Here is a 21072-nt window from a genome sequence, read left to right as displayed (position 1 = left end):
AGGATTCATTCACTAACCTTCTTTAATTTAACAATAGAGGTCCATTGTATTCGTACTCCTATTCCTTCAAAACCTGTCAATCCAGACAGAATTCTGAACACTTGACTGGTTTATTTTGTGTACTGAATCTAAAACTAAAATACAACAATTTCAGATATGAAGTTGGTTAAAATTTATCCTTTTGTTATTGCCCTGAACCTCGAGAGATAATATCAGATTTGGAGTTCTATATTAATTTCAATCCAAGACCATGGAAACACATTGAACTATAGTAAATACCAACATATACTGTTCTATTAATTGTCTTTTAAGCAGAATACTGGTGTGATATACTCTTAATTATACAGCAATGCTAGAAATGATGGGTATAGTATGTCTTCCTAGTTCAAAAAGCATACTAGAAAGTCCTGGCATGCACTTTGGATCCAAGATCCAATTGTGATTAGTTCAAAAGTACTTCAGTAGACGTAATATACTAGATTCAATTCAGATTTGTCTTTATCTTATGAATGATTAATTTTGCTTTTGGAAATAAAGGCTTTTATATCTACTAATGATTTACTCAAAGGTCTCTCTTGAAAGTAATTTGAGAACAAGCTTTAGGCAATCCAAGATGAACTGTGTTAATTTTTAACTTCAAAGTTACTGGCCTAATTCAAATTGAGATTTTCACCGTTAGTCCTTCAGCAGACTCAGGATCCATGTTTAAGCACTTGTTTTTTAGATGAGAACTCATTACTCAGAGACCTCCTCCTTATGAGTAGATTTGCTGGCAGGGGGTCATTTCAGTAGGTTGTGATCCTTCCCTACAACCAGGTCTGTGTTGGATGAGGTGGAAAATTGCAGCCTTTAATTTTTACTTATGAAAAACAGCTGTAGTTTGCAGTATGAATTATGGTGATACATAATGGTATACAAAAACAGTTGCTAGGTATGTGACAGAAGAATAATATTCTAGAAATACATCTACTATTACCTAAACTTGATCAGGTCACTTGAAATGTTTGCATATCCTATCGACAACAATCCTTAAAATTAAAGATTTGTATAAATGCACATGATGAAAATCAGTTTACAAATTGTAATGCTAGCCATGTATATCATTGTTTGCCACTGAAACCTATTTGGGGAAAACAAATAGAAACACTAGAAATACAAAACGTATGAACCCCAAGATCATGGAGAAAGCGATGTTTTTAAAACACTGGAGCAAATACAAATAGAGACAGTATTTCACAGAATTTTGTTGCTACAGAAAAATAAGGTCACAGAAGCAACGTAATGAACTTGGAAAGTAAACCGCCACAACAGAAGGCATTCTAGCTGGGTACTCTGAGTATTATGCACACTCAGAGCCCAAGTAAACTAGAATTCTTTTCAGGTCAATGGCACTGCTCTGGGTACTTGCATGTTTCCAGTTTGCCAACTTATTCATGACTTACTTAGAACAATGCCAACTTATTCAAAATTCACTGTCTATAGTCAAGTCATAGAATACATGGGAATTCCTGTTAAGGCAATTCTATTATTACTGGTTATTACAACTTGTGAATGGTTATTCTTATCTTAAAGGGTGCATAGGATGGTCATAGGCTGAACTTTTTCACATTTCATTACTATCTGACCTCACAATTTATGATTTCTCCTTCTATACACAGGCAGGTATGGACAGAGGGGTGTGTCTCTTTCTATATGTGAGTGAGTGAGGCAGAGAAAAAACTCTCGTGCATCTGATAAAGTAGACTCTAGCCATAGATGTTTGTGTCATATCTTAGGCACCACAAACCTGCTTGTTGTAACTGGGTTGTTACCTATAGCGAGAGAAGAGTATTGTGCTGTATGATATTGCTATACTGTACTCCTTTGAAATATCATTCAGATAATGTGACCATCAGGAAGCACAAGTGGGGCCTGCAACACAATATTGCAGTGCTTCTCCATCTCCTGAGACGAGCATTCCTGTTTGGGGTGCCAAACAGCATGGAATAGGAGACTTAAAGAGAGTGTGTGTGCATGTGCGCAATAGAGGGGGGAAATCTGGAGTGGGAAAAGGGAAAGGACACTTTCTCCCCTCCTCTCAGCCTTCCTTTCCCATGCTGTGTAATGCCAGAGGGCCACCAGCCCCAAACCCAAGCATTTTATAACTATATAAGCCGAGGATAGGGGAGAAACAGTTCTGAAGAGCGGGAAGAGAAAAACTTATTTTTTCTTCCTGCTTCTTGAAAAACATCTTTATGTTAATCTCCCTTGCCCTTTTTTGGAGGTGGGGACACAACTGTCAGCTTCAGGATTCTTTTCGACAGGATTCTTCAATCTTTTACAAGCTGGACCCAACTTTTAACCATTTAGGGGGCCATTTCTTCATCTTTTACCATATATTTGTATGGTGGTAGTGCTGCTGTTGCAACCCACCTTAGATTAGGATATGATCTTGTAATGGGTCTTATTTATTTTATTTATTAAATTTATTTATTTATTAAATTTATATACCACCCCACAGCCGAAGCTCCCTGGGCAGTTCACAACAGACTTGACCCATGAGTTGGAAGACCAATGCTTCCCCTTCCTCACTGTTCAACTTATACAATGTCAATGGCAGCATATAAGGGAGTTCTGTTCTCCCACGCCATGCCAAACATATGAATTTCTATGTACCGAGCGCTTCCTTCAAACATGCAGAAGCCACCACCTCATTTCTGAGCGCTCTGTTTCACTTCCAGCCTGATAGGTGCATTCATTATTAGAAGGAATGAAGGAAGCTAGTACTGAAGTCAAGGTCCCTCTGGTATTAGTGGATAAAAAAACTTTGAGGGGGCCTGGCTGCGTTTTTAACCCAACTCATTGGCTGAACTTAACACTTGCATTTTCTTTTATTTCCACAAAAACTGAGAGAGCCAGGTTGTTGTTTAAGTTTTATTAATGTGCTTAACAACTACAAAACACAAGCTATGTGAGACAAACAAAAACAAATATAATAACCAACCACTTATCTTGTAGTTCTTGGACTTGGGATAATCTTTAAATTAATCTTATTTGCAAAGTTAAAAACTAAGTAATTTCTATACTCCTCTTCTTGGGTTTTATGCATCAACTGTAGTTACCTTAAATATTTTTAATTATACGAATTTACATTCACTTCTCTGGAGTTTCAGGAATCCATCAAAATTAAAGCACTTAATGATTATGATGGTTTCAGCCTACCTTAGAGGAAGAGGCCATCAGACATATTACCATTTTAAAAGCTCATGTATTAAATATAATTCTAGGACATTGTCCTTATAGGTGTTTTTCCGTCACATACTACAATCTTACTACAACAACTTCCTCTTTGTACACACTCGCTGTTCCTCTGACCAGCACTGTTTGAAGTATGAAACAGGAAGAGGGAGAAGAGCAGAGGAAGGTGTGCAATTTTTCCAACCCCTCAAATTAGCTCAGCTCTTCTGGTTTGGGGGGGGGGAATGGAGAGATCTTGAGTAATTTCCAAGTTAATCCAAGACAGGTTTGGGAAGCTCATCCATCTCAGTAACATACTAGCAAAATAAACCAAGAACAAAAGGCACCTGGAGAGGAGGAAACTGCTAAGATTATTTCTGAAACCAGTTATAAAACCTGTAACAGCAAATACATGGTGCACTTTATATCAGCCTGATATGGAAACTGAAGCAAGGCAGCACTTACCTGCAAATCATTTTCCTTCTGAGCTTGTCCAGATCCTCCTTTATTACAGGACCTCTATGAATGAGAAAAGTCAACATTTACAATGAGATGTTGAAAATCAACATAAGCAATAACTTGCAGCCACCACATGTAGGAGGGTTTGGAAAGCTTTACTACTATTTACTTGATATTGATCTATCAGAATCAGACATCTAAGCACAACTCCTTTCTCACTTCACTTGAGACTTCACTCCAGATACTTAAAAAAGGATGTGCCATTGAAATCCAATATATCAGCTTGGATATATCCAAGACCACCAGGCAAGACCACCTGCACAAGATGTGGTCTTCTGTATGATTACAACAGCTGGGAACCAAACATTCCTAGTACACAGAAGTATTCAGATATGGAAGGACCAAGTAAGATTTTATATAAACCTAATTTTGCAACAGAGATGCAAGCCAGTTGTACAATGAAAATAAGTAAAGGGAGCTATAACAATAAACAAACACAATTTTAAACATAATACTTTATCTAGTTTTTCATGTAAAGGAGGCACTCACATATCCCAGTAACAACTTGCTGACAGTTCTCTTTTTTACTGTAAAGTAACAACAATATTTTAAGACATTTTAGAGATAATCTTATGTCACTTCTCAAAGCAATGTAAGCAAGCAAAGCATTTATTAGTTCCAGACCATGTGGACTGTGGTGTGCTTTTTAATACCTATTACAAAGTATTTTCTAAGGTCCAAGTTGTGTTTTAGCTTCTGGACTCAATGGCACATGCTTTTACTATAACTGCAGGAATGCAAGCTTTGCAGTCCCCATTGTGGATTTCAAAGCCATGAAACAAATAAGCATACTTCACTTTGCAGTTCCATTCAGAAGATTACTATGGCTACTAACGCTGCAATTCTGCAACATTGCTTAAAACCAAACTACATTTAGAGGCCCTTAAAGGAAGCCTTTGACTAACATTATTAATATTAAACGAAAATAATGGAACTGAGGATACATTTCTGCTCTAATATTCCTTTACCAAGTACCAAATGAACAAATAACACCAATTGTTTAAAAGCTTCTGGATTTCTCACAGCTGACTTGTTCCAGCTTGAATTAAACGGTTTCCTATAAATAGTATTTCTTTCCATTTAAATGCTATAATTAAGAAAAATAAGTTTACAGTACTATAAAACTACATTCCTTTCAATAAATTATCTTGAATATTCACAAGGGCAAGTTTACAACTGCGTATTAAAATAGCAATGTTATACAATGTTATGCCAGTGCCCCTATTTTCTCTCATTGACTGCTTCTTGAATAGCAGTCAAAGTTGCATATCACCCAGAAGTATTTCCTGCTTGATGCTCCCCTATGATGGTACAATCTATCAGAAGCAAATTGGATTAGAGAGGTTCTTCCCAGGATCATAGTATCTAACTTACTTGGATCTCACAAGTACTGAAAGACTGTTCGGTATTTTTATATTAGGACTCTTCAAACAGATGCCTAAAAACTCAGCTGTCCAAATTGATTTCTTGCTTGAAGAGAAAGAAAAGGGGATGGATATGGTTACTGCAAAATAATTCTACACTACAGGCAACAAAAGAGTGGGCCTGAACACATTAAAGCTAAAAAACCTTGAAGGAAATGCTGAAGCAAAAGCCATTGGACTAGTATGACCACATTCCAGGTATCTTCTCAGGTAGCATCTTCTTAAAACAGGACTCTTATTGTGTAAGCAATGGCCAATTTCCAAGGAGATTACAGGAAAGTTACTGTACAGCTTCTACCAAAAACAAGGTTAATATGTTGCAGGAAAAAGCTGTTGTAATGGTTTGATATCCTGCAGCCTGAAGCAGAGGTCTAAGATGAGAATGCATCTAATACACCGATATCTTTGTGAAATCTGCTGTCAAGACTCCTCCCCGATAGTTAGCAAGAGCAGCTGAATAAGAGTGAGCCATGTAGACAACAGGTCTCTTAAGCATGCGGAGTTGCTACCACATTAACTCTCATTTTTCACAAGAGTCCATGGCTGTCTAGTGACATAAGAGACAAGGGAATCATGTAATCATTTTATCAGTTACTATTATAAAGTGCATTCCCTGGGATCACCTTTCTTTGGAACTGGGATGTATATTGAATGCTTCCACTCTGTGGGCCATTGTTTAGTTTTCAGTATTTGTTGACAAATGTTTGTCAAAATTTGGACAGATTCAGTCTCAGGTACTTGTACCAACTCTATTAGTATGCCATCTGTTCCTGATTATTTGTTTCTTCCCAGTATTTTAAGAGCAGCTTTCACCTCACATTCTAAAATTTCTGGTTCTTTATCATATGGTTCTTCTGTGAATGAATCTGTCGTCCTTGCATCTCTTTTATATAGTCCTTCACTGTATTGCTTCCATCCTCCTTTTGTTTCATCTCGGTCAGTCAGTGAATGTTCCCTTGTTGATTATTCAACATCCCTACTCTTGCTTTAAATTTCCCTTTCATTTCTCTAATCTTTTGGAACAGGGCTCTTGTTCTACCTTTTTTGTTGTCCTGTTCTAAAGATCTGAGCAGGGTGGTTTACAACAGATGCTATTGGAGGTCGCTGATTCATAGGGTCGCCATAAGTCATAATCAACTTGAAGGCGCATAACAAAAATTATAAAGTACACAAAATGCTATTATGCATGAAATCTTCCATATAAAATTAAGGTGCAGGAGATACCATTTTTGCTGTTATGTGACTATAGTTCTTTAGCAGCACAATATGATCTTTAAAAAAAGAAAGCACAAGGGTAATTCAACAGCCAAAATGAACTAGTAATATTGATCATCATATATTACTGCACTTTGGGCTGATCAGTTATGTTTTGCTTTTTTCCATTTCTATTTACGTAGAATAGATGAGGCAAGAATGTAATTTAGTGATCATATGAATCTAACTAGGAGGATAGGACATCCAAAACATGAAGCTGGTTACATGTGTACTGGGTTTTCATATAGCAACAATTAATTCAGAAGTCTTCTATCAGCAGATGAGCAACAAGTCTAAACTGAAATGCAGACTTGGAATCTGTATAGTATGTTAAAACCCAAGTACAGAGTTTAGGAATGAATGGCAGAAAGACAACACCATCAGAAAAGTTAAGAGCTTGGCATTACCTATTTTATAAAGCTGCTCTACAAGACATGGACATAGGCAGACCTGCATCTAATTATTACAAGGTGAAGTCTTATCTCTGGCAGTTTTGTACACAATTCTGCATTCTAGGCTTAAAACACAAGTACAAAACCTGTTATGTTGGGACTATATAGAGAGGCTGCTCAAGGCTGAAAACTCTGAATACCACATCAGAAAGGGAACAAGAGATGCTATTACTACAGGTCCTAAAAAACCCAAGATCATCCCTAATCCTTTTTACTTCTGATCAAGTTACCATCCTTTAAAAGGAGCAGAAGGAAGATGGGGTGTTCAATGCATTGTTTTGGCATTCATAGTTCTCATTTAACTGTTTGGATATTATAAAAATGTTAATAAGGCAAGCACTTTCATGACAACTTCACACTCTGAGCCATAAAGAAATGAAACCCGTAGAGAATGCTCCAACTTCAGAGATCTCATACTATACCGTGAATCGTGTCTGTCACCTGGAAACCAGAGTGCTCTAGGCACGATCGCATGGACAAGCCTGCAGCAGAGAACACATGCACATACAACTAAAATGGTACATTACCCCGAGAAGACCCTTAACGCCACCCAACAAAACAAGTGTCCCCTTAAAAGGAGTACAACTATCAAACTATCTGCCACTAAGAGGCATTTGTGGTTATTCCTTGCTACAAGACATTAAGAGCAAGAATCACATCAGTAATGGAGTATTACAATGACAGGAGTCTATTTTTTTTAGTTACAAGCTGAAAAAAGTAAAGCAGGTATGCAATACCTCAGAATTACACTCAATATACCCAACCTTATCCTCTACATGATTGAAAATGATAAGACTTATACACAGATTAAGTAGTCTTAAATGCTTCCTATTGTATGCAGTATTCTGATTTGACTGTTAGTAATAGCAAAACGAAGTTTGGTACTTGGACATCAAAAATAGGGCATGAGCCAATATATCCAGTTCTCCCTTTAATTGGGAAACATGGGACTTCTGCTACAATTAAGCACTACTTTAATATAATTAACACTGCAGTCTTATTAATTTTAGTTTGTAAAGGTGTACAGTAGCAAGAAGTTATAATTACTTCAACTCCAAATTCAAATTGCTTGATGGACCAACATTAGTTTCTTCATTACAAGGAAATCATTTCTAAAAACAAGTCCTTTTAAAGCTAAGCACTGGGGCCAACAGCAACTCTAGTGATCTTTTATACACAACAGAATTGTACTGCTGCTAGGAAGAAATCCTTTCAATTTTTTGGAGTGAAAATGGGAAATCTTAAATGTAACGTGTGTTTGCCTTTCAAGCACACTAATGTTTAATTAGAACCACAATTCCACACAAGCACAGATACACGGCTTCTTAAGTAGCTCACCTATGTGATCAGAGACTATAGTAATCTCAACCAGGCTTACAATTTTTACACAGATCAACCCACCTAAGGTCACTTCCTGCCTTCATATCATACATGCACAAAAAGTGGCTTAAAATAAAAGCTATTATAACTGAGAAAGGCCCCGTGCCCTTTCTGAATGGTAACTTTAGCCAACTTAAACAATTTAAATTGAACAGTATGTACTGACATTTGTGTCTTCCAGAATTTATGACAAGCAAACTGGAGTCATGATTAGCCTGTAAATAACAGTTTGTTTTTGAAAGTGGCTTTCATTGAAATCTGCAGATATTCTCCAGTAAGCATTTTAAAATTTTGAACAAAGGATGCTAAACTTTAATTCTATTCGAAAAGTCATTGGTTTAAATCAGTGATGAGGAACCTGCAGCCCTCCAGATGCTGTTGGACTACAACTCCCATCCCATCTCATCCCTGACAATTGCTAATGCTGGCTGGGGTTGTTGGGAGTTGGAGCCCAACAATATCTGGAGGGCCACAGGTTCTCTATTACTGGTTTAAAATCAACCCACAAGGTGCTGCCTTGTGTTTCTGTCCTAAACCATACAAATGGCAATTAAGGATTGGTAATAATGAATTAGAAAAGTTATGGGTATCTTTGCCATTTATTAAAACCAGCATCCTTGGGACTTTAAAAAATACCATCACCAGAATAACTTTTTTTTTCAAATTTATTTCTATTTATAGCCAAGATGACAAATGCTCAAGGAAGTCCCTTAAGATGTCAGATAAAAGATCTAGAACTACAGCACAGTCAGTTTGCTTATGCATTAAAGACTGATCTGGAAGAGACAAATGTTTATACTGAGACCCTCAATATAATCTGAAAGTTTTACCTTGGGACTGTCTCTGCTTACTTAACACTTAGTGAACTGCACCAACAAGAGCAGTCATTTCACTGCCACTATGGAAATAAAGGAAGTTAGATATCTCAAAAAGATCTTAAATACCAAGAGAAAAAAGGTTAGGATATTAACACTCAAATGATTGGCCAAACTGGATCTTGAAAAAAATTCAGAGCTTCTGTGATTATTTTCTTCATGAAAGGTCACAGAAGATTATATTAAAAAAAGGTGGATACTGAGGGGAAGCAGTATGTGCCCATGTTCTAGTTTAGGATTCTCCAAACTTGGATGTTCAACGGGAAATCTTTTCACAGTACTATAATTACAACAGATATTCTGGAAATTCCATACACATTACTAAGTAAGATTCTGAAAACGCTGCCTCATTTTTTCAAATGAAGTTAGAAAATCACTGATGCACTAATTTCTACCCTCTACTTTGTAGGCAGCTTAAAGGTTATTTATATGTAATTAACTCATGTTGAAGATTTAAAACCACTGGTGCGGCTTAAATAATTTTTTAATGCAAAACACTTAAGTGTCATTGTCACTGGACTGTTAGTTTAGACTAGTTGTAGTCTTAGTGCCAGTGGTTCAGGCTACTGTTTCACTGTAATACACTTCTAAGCTGTTAAGAAGAGAAAGATATATTTAAGCAGTAACTTGCTTATAGATTTCCAAATCCAAGTATTTTGTATATTGCAATACAGAATCCAATATTCATTCATACTTACAACCACAAACTGGTACCCCAGTAATACTCACTGTATCCTCAGTTTTATGAATGCAGTACACTTTATTTCAATATGTGGAAATGGAGTGTATACCAATTATATAAGCTGGAGTACAAGCAGGCAAAGATCTCTTGGGGACTAACCAAATGTTTACAATGAGGGAGCTCTATGGGAGCGGAATCTCTACCCCACTCCTATAAGCATTTGGAAGTTTGAACACATTTTCTTTATCCCTTTATCCACAATATACCTGCCATTCAGCATTAAGGCAGAACTCATTTTCTCTCCCTTGGGATGATAGCAAGTGCAAGGAGAAGATTCTCCTTCTACCTGTGATGGATTACCTACATCTTACAGAACAAAGCTGAATACTCTCCAGCAAGATCATGAACATTACGGTCACAGCATCATTAACTCCTTTAATACAAAGATGTTGGTTGTCATTCTGTTAACAATTCTAAATTCAAAAGAGGTGGAAACAGGCAATTCAAGACATGTTAAATCTTAATTGCTTAGCAATTTTCTAAATTATAAATTCTTGTGTACAGAACACAAAAATGACAACCATCTTCTGAGTTTGTCTATTAGTTACAACAACTGGAAATTCAGGATTGTGTAAGTGTCTACATGGACAAAGAATTTTAACACAATCCTACTAGCAAAGATAGGGTCTAAGACCATTTCCTGCTCACTGGAGAATTTACTCACGAGACACACTGCAAGGCTTGTTATACAAGCCCCACTGGGTTCAGTGGGGTTTAATGTTAAGTAAATGAGCACAGGATTGCACTCTTAGTGTAACTTCTGTGGCTAGGCATAGACATCGCATAAAAACACATGGCATGATTCAGTCCATTGCAGATGTACTGTAGTGCCTGTGTGTGAAGGATTCCCATAGGCTCAATAGAGAAGTCCAAAAGCACAGACAGATCAGTTTCACATTTTGGAGGTGCTCCTAGATCCACTACTGTCACATGTCCTAAGTGGCCTCTGTGGCACAGAGTGCTTTTCATCAACTTAGGCTGCAGTCTCTTCTAGATAGGGATAGCCTGGCCACAGTTATCCTGGTAACCCCCATGATCAACTATTGCACAGGTGGGGAAACTCCAGCCTGCAGATGTCGTATCAGTTACACAGCAGATACAGCCCCAGCCCCAAAGGTACAACTGGGAGTGTTACAGGGCGCTCATGATAGTTCCTCTGCAAGAAGGGTTTGCACCTGACACCTTTTAAATGTGGTACCAATACAAGCCATACTGGGATTTGTTCCTGAGTGCAGCTGATCCCTGGACAGAAGCAGGGCTTGGGAGTCCCACTTTCAGTAGGGAAATACTGGTTTCTGGCACATTTCCAAGCACAATTCAAAGTGCTGATGCTTACCTTTAAGGCTTACACAGCTTGAAACTCAGGTGCCTGAAGTAATGCTCGCACCCATGTCAGCCTCCCTATTTATTGATGTCAACTCAGAGGCCCTTCTCCAGGAACCCTCATCATCTGACACAAGTGGATGGCAACTAGAGAAATGGCATTCTCCAAGCTGGTGTCCTGCATGTGGAATTCCCTCCCCAGGGCACCCACATTGTTTCTTTTGAGCACCAAGCAAAAACATTCTTATTCTCCCTGATTTTAAGTTTTAATTGCTTTTATGTGTTGCATCTATGGTTATTGCGATTCTGGGTTTTGTATTTTTATCCATTATTTTTTGTGTAAATTGTGAAGTGTAGCTGAAAGGCAGCATGTAAAATCCCAAAGTAATAAATGGGGACATTACTGAACCTACAGGAATTCTCTGCCCATGGCTACTGCACCAGTGAATTTATCATGTCCTCCATTTTGTATTTTCATTCGCTTGCACCCATATTAATACACTTTCAAGTGACAAAATGGGGAAGGGGAAACTGAGGTGCTTCTACCAAATGCGGTGTTAGATTACCAGCATTAAAAGCCCGGTACATGTTTCTTGGAAGAAGAGTTTTGGGAAAAGATTTGTAAGCTGCTGAATGCCCAGAGTTAATGTTCCAACTCAATTCTAGACAATTAACAGATTTACCACCAATGCTGTTTGAGTCTGCAAAACGCAGACAGGGCAGTAAGTGACAACTGTTTTGAATATTAAAACTCCAGGAAACTTCTGCATGTATTATTGACAAGACAATACATCACACTAACTAAACAACTCAATCTGAGATCTGCATAGGAACCAGTGCAGTTTCTAGGCAAAAAGTAATGAATAAATCTAGACTTGACAGCTCTCAAATTTATCTGTGTATGCATGTGCAATATGGTATCATTTTAGTATTTTCAAGCCTATTCTAATGCAAGATGTTTAAACCCCACCCCACCCCTCAATACTCACCATCTGTAGAATGGCACCATATAAACGAAGAAGAATAGTGCGTGGTTCATCTGCAACAGTCTCTATGGTATCTGGTAACGAGCACTGGAACAACATGTTGCTGAGGCCTCCCCTAATAAGACAAGTGTTAAGAGTTGCACATCATATGAACACTGGCTGTCCTCACAGGGATGCTGCAGTTCACATTCTAAAGTCCAGAATTAGCCAACTAAACATGTAAGAGATTTTTTTTTACAGACTTCCTTTCCCCCCCAGCATTCATGATCTTATTGCTACATTTCTACATCATCAGCCTTATGCAGGCAATTGACAAAATATTTCCACAATTTTAAATTGATTTCTGATTTGAAATTTTTGTATGATTTTATTGTGTTTAGGTATGTTGTAATGTAAACCACTTTGTGAGGTCCACCTGAAAAGCGGTATATAAATGCCTTCAATCAGTCAATAATACATTATATGTTACCTTTCCTTCAAGGAATTCAAAGTGGCATACATGCTTTTCCTGCTCCCCATTCTATCCATACAACAATCATGTGAGGCAGGTTGATTAGTGCCTAAAGGTCATTCAAGTGAGCTCCATGGTTGAGTAGGGACTCTGCTCTCCAATACTCTACTCCAACTTTTTAATGAATGCACAGCTTGAATTTAAGAAATTATCTCGTTCTAAAATCTGTATTTAAATTTGAAGAATTAGGAAGAAATTTATGTCTAATGCTACAGTGCATTAATTGTCTCTAAAGCCATTGTTTAAGATAGAACAGCAAATAATTTTGGACAATGTGCAGGACCAAAATAGATACAGTACACGACTAGATTCCAAGCATATTTGTTAAGATAGTTATCCCATTTTATCACAGCAACACCTTGAGGTACACTACACTGATGCACTATGAATTGGCTGACCACCATTAGTCCTTTTGAGTTAATTTAAACATTTTCCATTTTTCCCCTGTAGTAGCACCTGATATTCACATCAGCTATGAGGAAATATGTATTTAATCCACTGCCTCTATCTTCCTCCTGCTTTCTATAGATAGCTCTTGGGTTGGGCATGACTCCAACTGGTTTTGGAAAGGTAAGGAGAGATACAGTGCATGAGAGGTACATTGCATTTATTCCCCCTGTGGCCCCCATTCTGAAACAAGTTTTTAAGCTGGTGGAGAAGACATCTGGAGGTTGGGCACTGTTCAGCCCTGAGTGCTGTTCTAGCCTGAGCATAGCTGTAGATGGAGGAAGGTTGTTCCCTGAGAGGCAGCCCACCCAAACTGGCATGGCACATTCTTCCTCACACTGCATCCGTGCTTGGAAGCAGTGTTTAAGGTGCTGGCAATGAGGTGCTGCTGCTGAAGGAGAGGTTGTGGACACAAGCAGTCGGACTATAGAGCAGATAACGCAAGGGAAAGTTTCCCCATTGCCTAAAAAGCTTCTATTATGCTCTTTAAATTTCACAGAATTACCTAGCAGAGCAATGAACATAGTATCTATATTCTGAACTAATTCTACACTTTCAGAAAACTAGTCCAATCCATCCAGCTATTTTAAAGCCACAAATATTTATTTACAGCAGGAGTACGAACAGCGATAACTGCTGTGGTAAGCTGGAACTTCAAAGATATTTCTAAATACTCAGGGAATGAAAGCAAATGAAGCTTACAACTTCTATGAGGGGTCTGGTTGGATGAAGATAACCCCTCACAGGCCTAGTAACAGAAGCTTAGCTCTGAAAAGCAGAATGGAAAAGAGGTACCAGCTAGGAAACAAGGAAGCCAAGGAATAGGGAACCAAGGCACACCATGGCTGGGGGGAAAAAAAGCAACTAGGCTAGGCACTAGACTGAAAAAGAGAACAGCAGGTGGAAGAAATAGGAACAAGACAGGCCAGAACACAACAGAAAGAGCTAATATGGAAGAGCTGTGGATGGCTAGGATGCCGGTCTCAATGAGCACTATAATGGAGTAAATATGATGCTTTAAGATATTCCATCACTGCCTTCAGTTAACCCCTTAAAGTCTTCATTCCTAACTGCAAGTCTACCCAAGTGAAACACTCTTCCCCTTTCAGTTATGTTTGTGAACCCCTACCCTTCCCTATGTTGTCTTCCCAATTAAATTTAAATTATCTTGTTGTCACTGTCACAAAACACTTTTGTTTATTATGAAGACTTGTGAAGTGCCATGTATTCTTGATGGCACCATATAAATAATATATTATTCTTAAGTAATGAGTCTTGAATCATACAATTATTGGTTTAATTACAATGGTCACAGTGATCTATTTCATGCCTAATGATAAAGGCTGAGGTCATTCAAGCACATCTTTTTGTAAGCTAATGAAATATTCTTTTATAATTTCCTTCCTCCTTTTACACAGAAGAAGAGCTGTAGCTCAGTGGTAGAAGACATACTTTGCATGAAGTCTCAGGTTCAATTCCTGGCATCTCCAGGTAGGACTAGAAAATAATTCTGCTTGAAAGCCTACAGCTTCATTGCCAGTCAGGGTAGACTAAGTTAGATGGCTCTGAGTCAGTATATGGCACTTTTGATGTCCCTATGATTATAAAAGTTGCAGACAGCCAAAGCCACATTATCCATGGCAAGTAAGAATTGTTCCTTACTTAGCATTCATTCTCCTTTATAGACTTAAAGAGCTCACTGACAGAAGAATGCAGACAGTTTTGCACATAGCAGCTTTAACACTACCCCTCCCCATTTCTTAAAAGGCAGATGGAATCATCCCTCATTTGAGGGGCAAACAGTGCTGTGCTCCTTTGCAGTGTAGAGCTAAAACGTCTCCTTTTTCACACAGCTTCAGTAATGCTGCCTATGTGTTAAACAGGGCTGTGTTGTAGAGACTGGGGTGGGCAGGGCTTTCTCTTTCCTGAGGAAGAACGCACACTAGCTTAAAATTCTCAACAGACCAACTGCTTCTGATGCAGGCTTGTTTCTAAAGGCTAGAAAGGGGAAATCCCTGCCTGCAGTTCTCATGTACTAAAAGAAACTTAAACCAATTCATTCGCATGCAATCACTATCTGTTTTACCTTCGGAGCAGCTCATACTATTAATGTATCAAATTTGTTGGGGGAAGGGAGCCTTCCATCTACAGGAACATGCCTATGAAAGCATCTGTTGCCTTATTCACTTGAAGTACAATGCCAAGGGGCCTTACAGGTGCTTGCACTGCTGAAGTAGTAATGGAGGAGCACACTTGCAAGCAGGCCCTGTTGTGCTCTCCCATTCATAGAGTTTATACAGGAGAAGCAAGACGACACCTCCACAACTAGTTTAAGTATAATTATGAAGCTAGTGAACACATAAAACAGACAGCTTTTGCTTGTTGGGTTTCTTCTAACTGGAGGCAGAAAAGCCCAACTTAATAAACAGGGAGCTTATACCTGATCTGTGTCCAGAGCATCAAACTACACAAAGATACCACAGAAACAAGTACCAGAAACTACTCTCTGCCAGTTAGACAACCTTTCTACAACCCCAAGACTATCTTTGGAATTATTCACTCACTCCTAATCATTTACTAGAATCCTAATACTAAACTGCAGCAGTCACAATGTTTTTTTCATTGTGAAGAAAAGCTCTCAATTTGCAATGACTGATCACCAAGAGCCCTAAGGATGTATGAAGAGTATATTGCACACCAGAAAACAAAGACAAAACAGCTAGTATCATTAATAACTCTTAATCAATGCTCCAAGAATAGAACTACATGTTATATTTTAAAAAACTGTTTTATGAAGGAAAAGCAGCTTCAACAGAGCAAGATGTGGGCCAGAACAGCCGATGTGTACACCTAAGTTTTTCACCAGCAGTCTTCTAATCAACTCCTTTCTACACAGGGTTCCAGAAATGTATTGACTCTAACAAAACTTGGTCAAACTCCACAATAGGAAGGGGGAGAAAAGAGCTGTACCAGAATAGCAAGAGGTGGGCAAAGAATTAAGCACCTCCCACCATATACATCTTCTCCCTCAAGTACAAACAAAATCTCACATTAGCAGAAAACAATTCTTTAATGCTTTTGAAATCAAGCCTCATGGAAGAAAACTAATTTTTATTTAATAATGTCTGAGTCTTAAACATTTGGAAGATACAAGGGTCTCCAACATGGCACCCACAGGTGCACATGCACCCACAGAAGCCATCCTGGGTGCCCACAGCATCCTCCCATCCCGGCTGAAGTTAGGGTTGAAAGAAGCATTCTATTGTAGGTAATCATAATAGGTTGCAATGTGTGATGGGTGACCACAACTGTTTCTTTGGTTTCCAAACCTTGGGCTCCTACTGGGAGGAAGGGCAGGATATAAATCAGATAAATAAACAGGCCTAAAATACCCAAAAAGCTGGCAACCCTTGGAAATTGGGTCACTCTAGAAAAGCCTTCAGCAACCAGTTGCCCTCCAAATGTTTTTGACAACAACTCCCATGAGCCCCTAGTCAACACTGGTGAAGGTGGCTCTAAAAGAAAGGAAGCATTTTTTTCCACTCCAGAATGAGGCGATAGACCTCCATGAATAGGCAAGTAGCAACAAGTAAAGAAATGTTCCCAGCTGAAGCCTAAGCATGCTTGTTTGGAAACAAGTTCAGTTGGTTCAATACATATGCATGTTGAGGATCATGACTCAATAGGCATCTATTATTAACACTTTCATTTCACCACTCCAAATAGGTTATTTTGTTATTTGCATCAAAACAATGTCAGGGTAACAACAGTACACCAGCATCTTTACTTTTTAGTCGTACTAAAATATGCAGATACATGAATATGCAGTCCCCAGTTCTTTTGACAACTAGGTCACTGCCAAATCTTATCAAAGATCACAATCCATTCATTTTTATGTAAAAAAAACCCTAGAAGCCAGTTTCTAGTTTGATGCCCTGAGTAGGCAATATGCACCCATCAACTTCCCTGCCTCTTTCATCTATCATATTATAAAACTCAGAGTAACTGCATGTTAAGTACAAATATGTTATTTAGACAGTTTTACTATATTAGGCACGAATTTAATCACAAGAACTTCCTGATTATTCCTAAAGCACATTAAGGCTGCAATCCTGTGTATATTTCCCTGTGAGTAAATCCCACTGAACTGATTGGATTTACTTTTGAGCAGGCAAGCATGGGATTGTATTCTAAAATAATTCCTTTCAGAATGTCCAGTTTATACAAAACATGGATTCAGAGTAGTTAAATAAAAAAGCAGCTCCAGGAATACAGACACAATGCTGCTAAGATGATTTAGCTTTCAACAGCAGGAACTATGCTAAAAGCTGCAAACAGTTATGTGTTTAAGAAAATCCCCCTTTTAAGTGATATAGATATAAAGATACGGTTACATTCCCAAGGATACTTAAAAGGACATTTTCCATTAATTTATTGGACTGCAAGAACATCCCAACATACTGTGACCTTTTGTATGATATTATGACCTTTTTTACGCATCAATATGATTCTGCCAAATATACAAATAGTCCAGTAACTTGTGAATGTTGATGCATGATAGTTAAGAGTTCAATCTAACTACTTCTTAAATTCTAAACACGGCTGTTCAGACAAGCGTTTGGCACTGACCCAAGTTTATTCAGCTGTGAGTTTTGAAATGTGAAATGGCTGTAATTTCAAAAGTAGTGTTTTTTTAATTCAAGAGGCAATTATACAAAATCTAGTAGCAGTTGACCAGAACAAAACTTTCCATTCCTAATTACTGTCCCATACTATATGCAAGCAAGTTATCTACTCAATGCTAGCACTGTGAGTCAGAGCAAGGCGCCTGATACTACAGAAACTTGTTGCCAACAAATGACTCATACAGTCTCATTCAAAAAAATCTCAAAAGACACATTTCAAAGTTCAGAAATCACATTATGAGTTAAGCTGAACCCAAGTTTTTAAAAGTATTGCCTAAAACTTTGCATCACCTCTAAAACTTTAATAGAACATCCCTTAATCTGTTTAATGACTAGACAAGTAACAAAGTCAACTTAGTGGGGCATTTCATGAGTTTTAATAACAAAGAGGCTTTTTTTACTTTGGGCTAATATAAGTTAATAAAAGCCTCCAGGATCATGGTCAACTCTTATCATATCACACAACTTTACCTATGTAGAAATCATTTCAAAATAGTAAGATGAATAAATCTCGTTTGTTGAGTGTAAACACAGCAAACCTACATGTCAATTTTGCCACATACGTAATAAGCGACATATGGAATTCATATAACTTCCTAAGATGGAAGTGACTTCTACGTTGGGCCAAACAGCTTTTAGGTTAACAACAGACAAGTTTTATCAGTGTGGATGGCTTGGCTCTCACAATCAAGAGGTTTGGTGCATTCCGAAAACCTGTTTAACACAGACTACAGTGGGATAAAAAAATGTACATGTTCACCAAAGTCAATGGTCCTCCAAATATATCACTTTCTACTTTTGTCAGGCACCTGGTTGGCCACTGTGAGAACAGGATGCTGGACTAGATGGGCCACTGGCCTGATCCAGCAGGCTCTTCTTATGTTCTTATGATGATCCATCTCCTGCATTAGCATCAGGGATAGCTCAATTCACTAACTGTAGTTAAAGAAGCTTAACTATGGTTCCTTATGGTATCTAAACTGAAATCATAACAAAATGGAATCAGAAACTATGGTTTCACACAGGTTGCTAACAATGATTTGTGCTAATTATACCTTGGTGTGATGTCTGAATTCGTAGTTAGGGTCAATCGTTTACCTTCAAAGGCATCTCCACTAGCAATAGTAGCATGGAAAAGACAAGCATAAAAGTAGGCAAGCAATTCTACACTACAATATGCCTCTACAATTGAAAGCTCAAACCATTGTTAGGGTTCTAAAGCATGGTTAGTGCACACAATGGCTTGGTATTATGTCAGAAATAAGTCAATGATTGATTTCACTAATTTCTCTATTGAGTATCTTCAAATGTTCTCAGACAGAATGCATAACACTGTTCTTGCAATACACAGAGACATCTCCAGATATATCCAGACACCAACAGGTAACTCAGGAGCACTAAATCTGTCTCCTTCCAAAACCACAGGTCTCTTTCCGTCCTTCCAGCACTCTTGGGAGTCAGTACAAAGTCCTCTGGCGAAAACTACCACCATATGACCGGTATTTCACTACGTACCATTCAGTGGGACCAAATACGAAGCGTTATGGAGATCCCTTCATAAACTCGTATCGGCAAGATTCTGAGAGACAAAAGATGCCAGGTACTACAAGACCTGCCCCACCCCCTTCCCCTTCCGTTCAGGTTTTTGAAAGTCACGCCGCCACGGATCAAGCCTCCCTAGAGGCCCCGTCTCCCCACAATAGATGAGCCAGCAGGCGGTTAAAGGCACACACTGTGCACATGGTCAGAAACGCCACAGTTCCTCCCCGTGCCTTGCCTTTCTAAGCTGCCTGCGCTCCCCTCCCCCAGGAAGTTGCTGACCTGATGGGTGTGATGCGCAGCTGATCCTCCCGCAGCCCCCGCCACGCCCCCCGCAGAAACTCCCTGCACCAAAGATATGCCTTGCGGCGGGTGCGGGGGTCGGGCTGCTCCTCAACCGGCGGGGAGGGAGGGGTTGGCGGGGCAGGCGGCAGATCAAAAGACTGGTGCTGCTGCTGTTCCCGGAGCCCCAGTTCCTTCACTTCGGCCTCAGCGTGAGAGGAAGGTGGCGATGATGGGGACGAGGGCGACTGAGTGAGGGCGGGCAAGACCGGGCCCGGGGCACACCCCAGCAGAAGCCCGAGTGGGGAAGAGTCGGCTTCGCCACCATTACAAAACTTGGTCTTCATGGTCAACGAGCGAGAGAGACGAGCGAAAGCGCGGGAGGCAAAAGAAACAACGGCAGAGGCACACGCATAAAATTGCTACGCGCCTCTAACGACAAGCCCCGCAGTCTGTCTGTGGCGCGCGTCGGCCGCAAGGTTCTTATAGCCTCTCGGCACGCGGACCTCGTGCACGCGTTCCCCTCTCGCTCATCAGCCTCCCCTTCCACCCGCCCCACCACCCGTCCCCCTTCTTCTCTATTGATTGGCTACAGGCCCGAGCTAACTGCAAGGTTGCGGCCGCGCCGCTTCCTGATTGGTCCAGAGGGCGCGGGTAGTCCATTGGCTGCCTTCCCCGTTGCTCTGGTTATCTGGTGCGGCTAGGCTCGCGCGTATCCCTATGATACACATAGACTAAAATTGAGAGAATGGAATCGGAGAAAGGAGGGGAGGGAGTGGAAACAGGAGAAAAAGAGCAAGGTGATGGTTTCTCTCCCCTCTCCTCTCCAGCGCGTACAAAAGGAGGCAGCTTTGCCCAACCTTCGTACCCCACCCCCATCTTGTGAGCCCAGTCTCCTTCTCTGCCACCGCGTTCCCTCTTCCAGTGGTACCTTCCACATACCCTCCCATGCCGCCAGTTGTGTCTCCCCTCCCTTGTTTGTATTGTAGACTCCATTTTCTTTTCTTGGTCTATTCAGTTAGCCTCCTACATTTCTCCTGGCACGTGGACCAGAGGTTATTTTGTTTCGTATCCAAATCACGAACAAAACGGGGGGGGGGGAAGGAGGGAAAAAGAAATCAGAAAATGCTAATCGGAGATGGAAGGGTATGAAAATAAACCAGAGCTGGGAGAACTGCTGTGTGAAAACTAAATCCCTTTACGCCGGAAGGTCACAAGAATATATCAGAATGTCAGCGTCTGCTCAGAGGCTGCAAAGAATACCTAATTATGTCGTATTCAGTATTTAATTGATGCGGCATTGGTTATCGTGAGGCTAGCGGTGGCAAAGTCTCCGTTCAAGGCGACAGCAATGGCACTTGCTTTGAACGCCAAGCAGTCAGCAGTGGAAAGCCGTGGTATTAAAATACTTACTTCTGGCCAATGAATGGTATGTGC

The 21072-nt window shown here is 39.6% G+C and overlaps 1 protein-coding gene across 4 annotated transcripts in view; it reads right to left on the bottom strand.

Annotated features, from left to right (window-relative positions):
* The window catches only part of CHKA (choline kinase alpha), a 31667-nt gene extending 11546 nt beyond the window's left edge, over positions 1-20121 (bottom strand). The window contains exons 1-4 of one of the 4 annotated variants that reach the window (XM_061609977.1): positions 12175-12263; positions 7288-7347; positions 4225-4262; positions 3682-3735 (exon numbers count right to left, since the gene is read on the bottom strand). In XM_061609977.1, the coding sequence (XP_061465961.1) occupies positions 3682-3735; positions 4225-4262; positions 7288-7339 (144 nt within the window). In that variant the 5' untranslated portion in view covers positions 7340-7347; positions 12175-12263. Of the gene's footprint in view, positions 1-3681; positions 3736-4224; positions 4263-7287; positions 7348-9075; positions 9122-12174; positions 12287-19329; positions 19493-19635 lie in introns of those variants that run through there. The other 3 variants (XM_061609978.1, XM_061609975.1, XM_061609976.1) reach the window with 3 other exon arrangements.
* Positions 20122-21072: the final 951 nt, after the last annotated feature.

This window comes from Rhineura floridana, chromosome 2 (assembly GCF_030035675.1).
Source record: "Rhineura floridana isolate rRhiFlo1 chromosome 2, rRhiFlo1.hap2, whole genome shotgun sequence".
Classification (NCBI taxonomy): Eukaryota; Metazoa; Chordata; class Lepidosauria; order Squamata; family Rhineuridae; genus Rhineura; species Rhineura floridana.
Note: the sequence above shows the minus strand (reverse complement) of the source record. Positions and strands in the feature narration are given on the sequence as shown.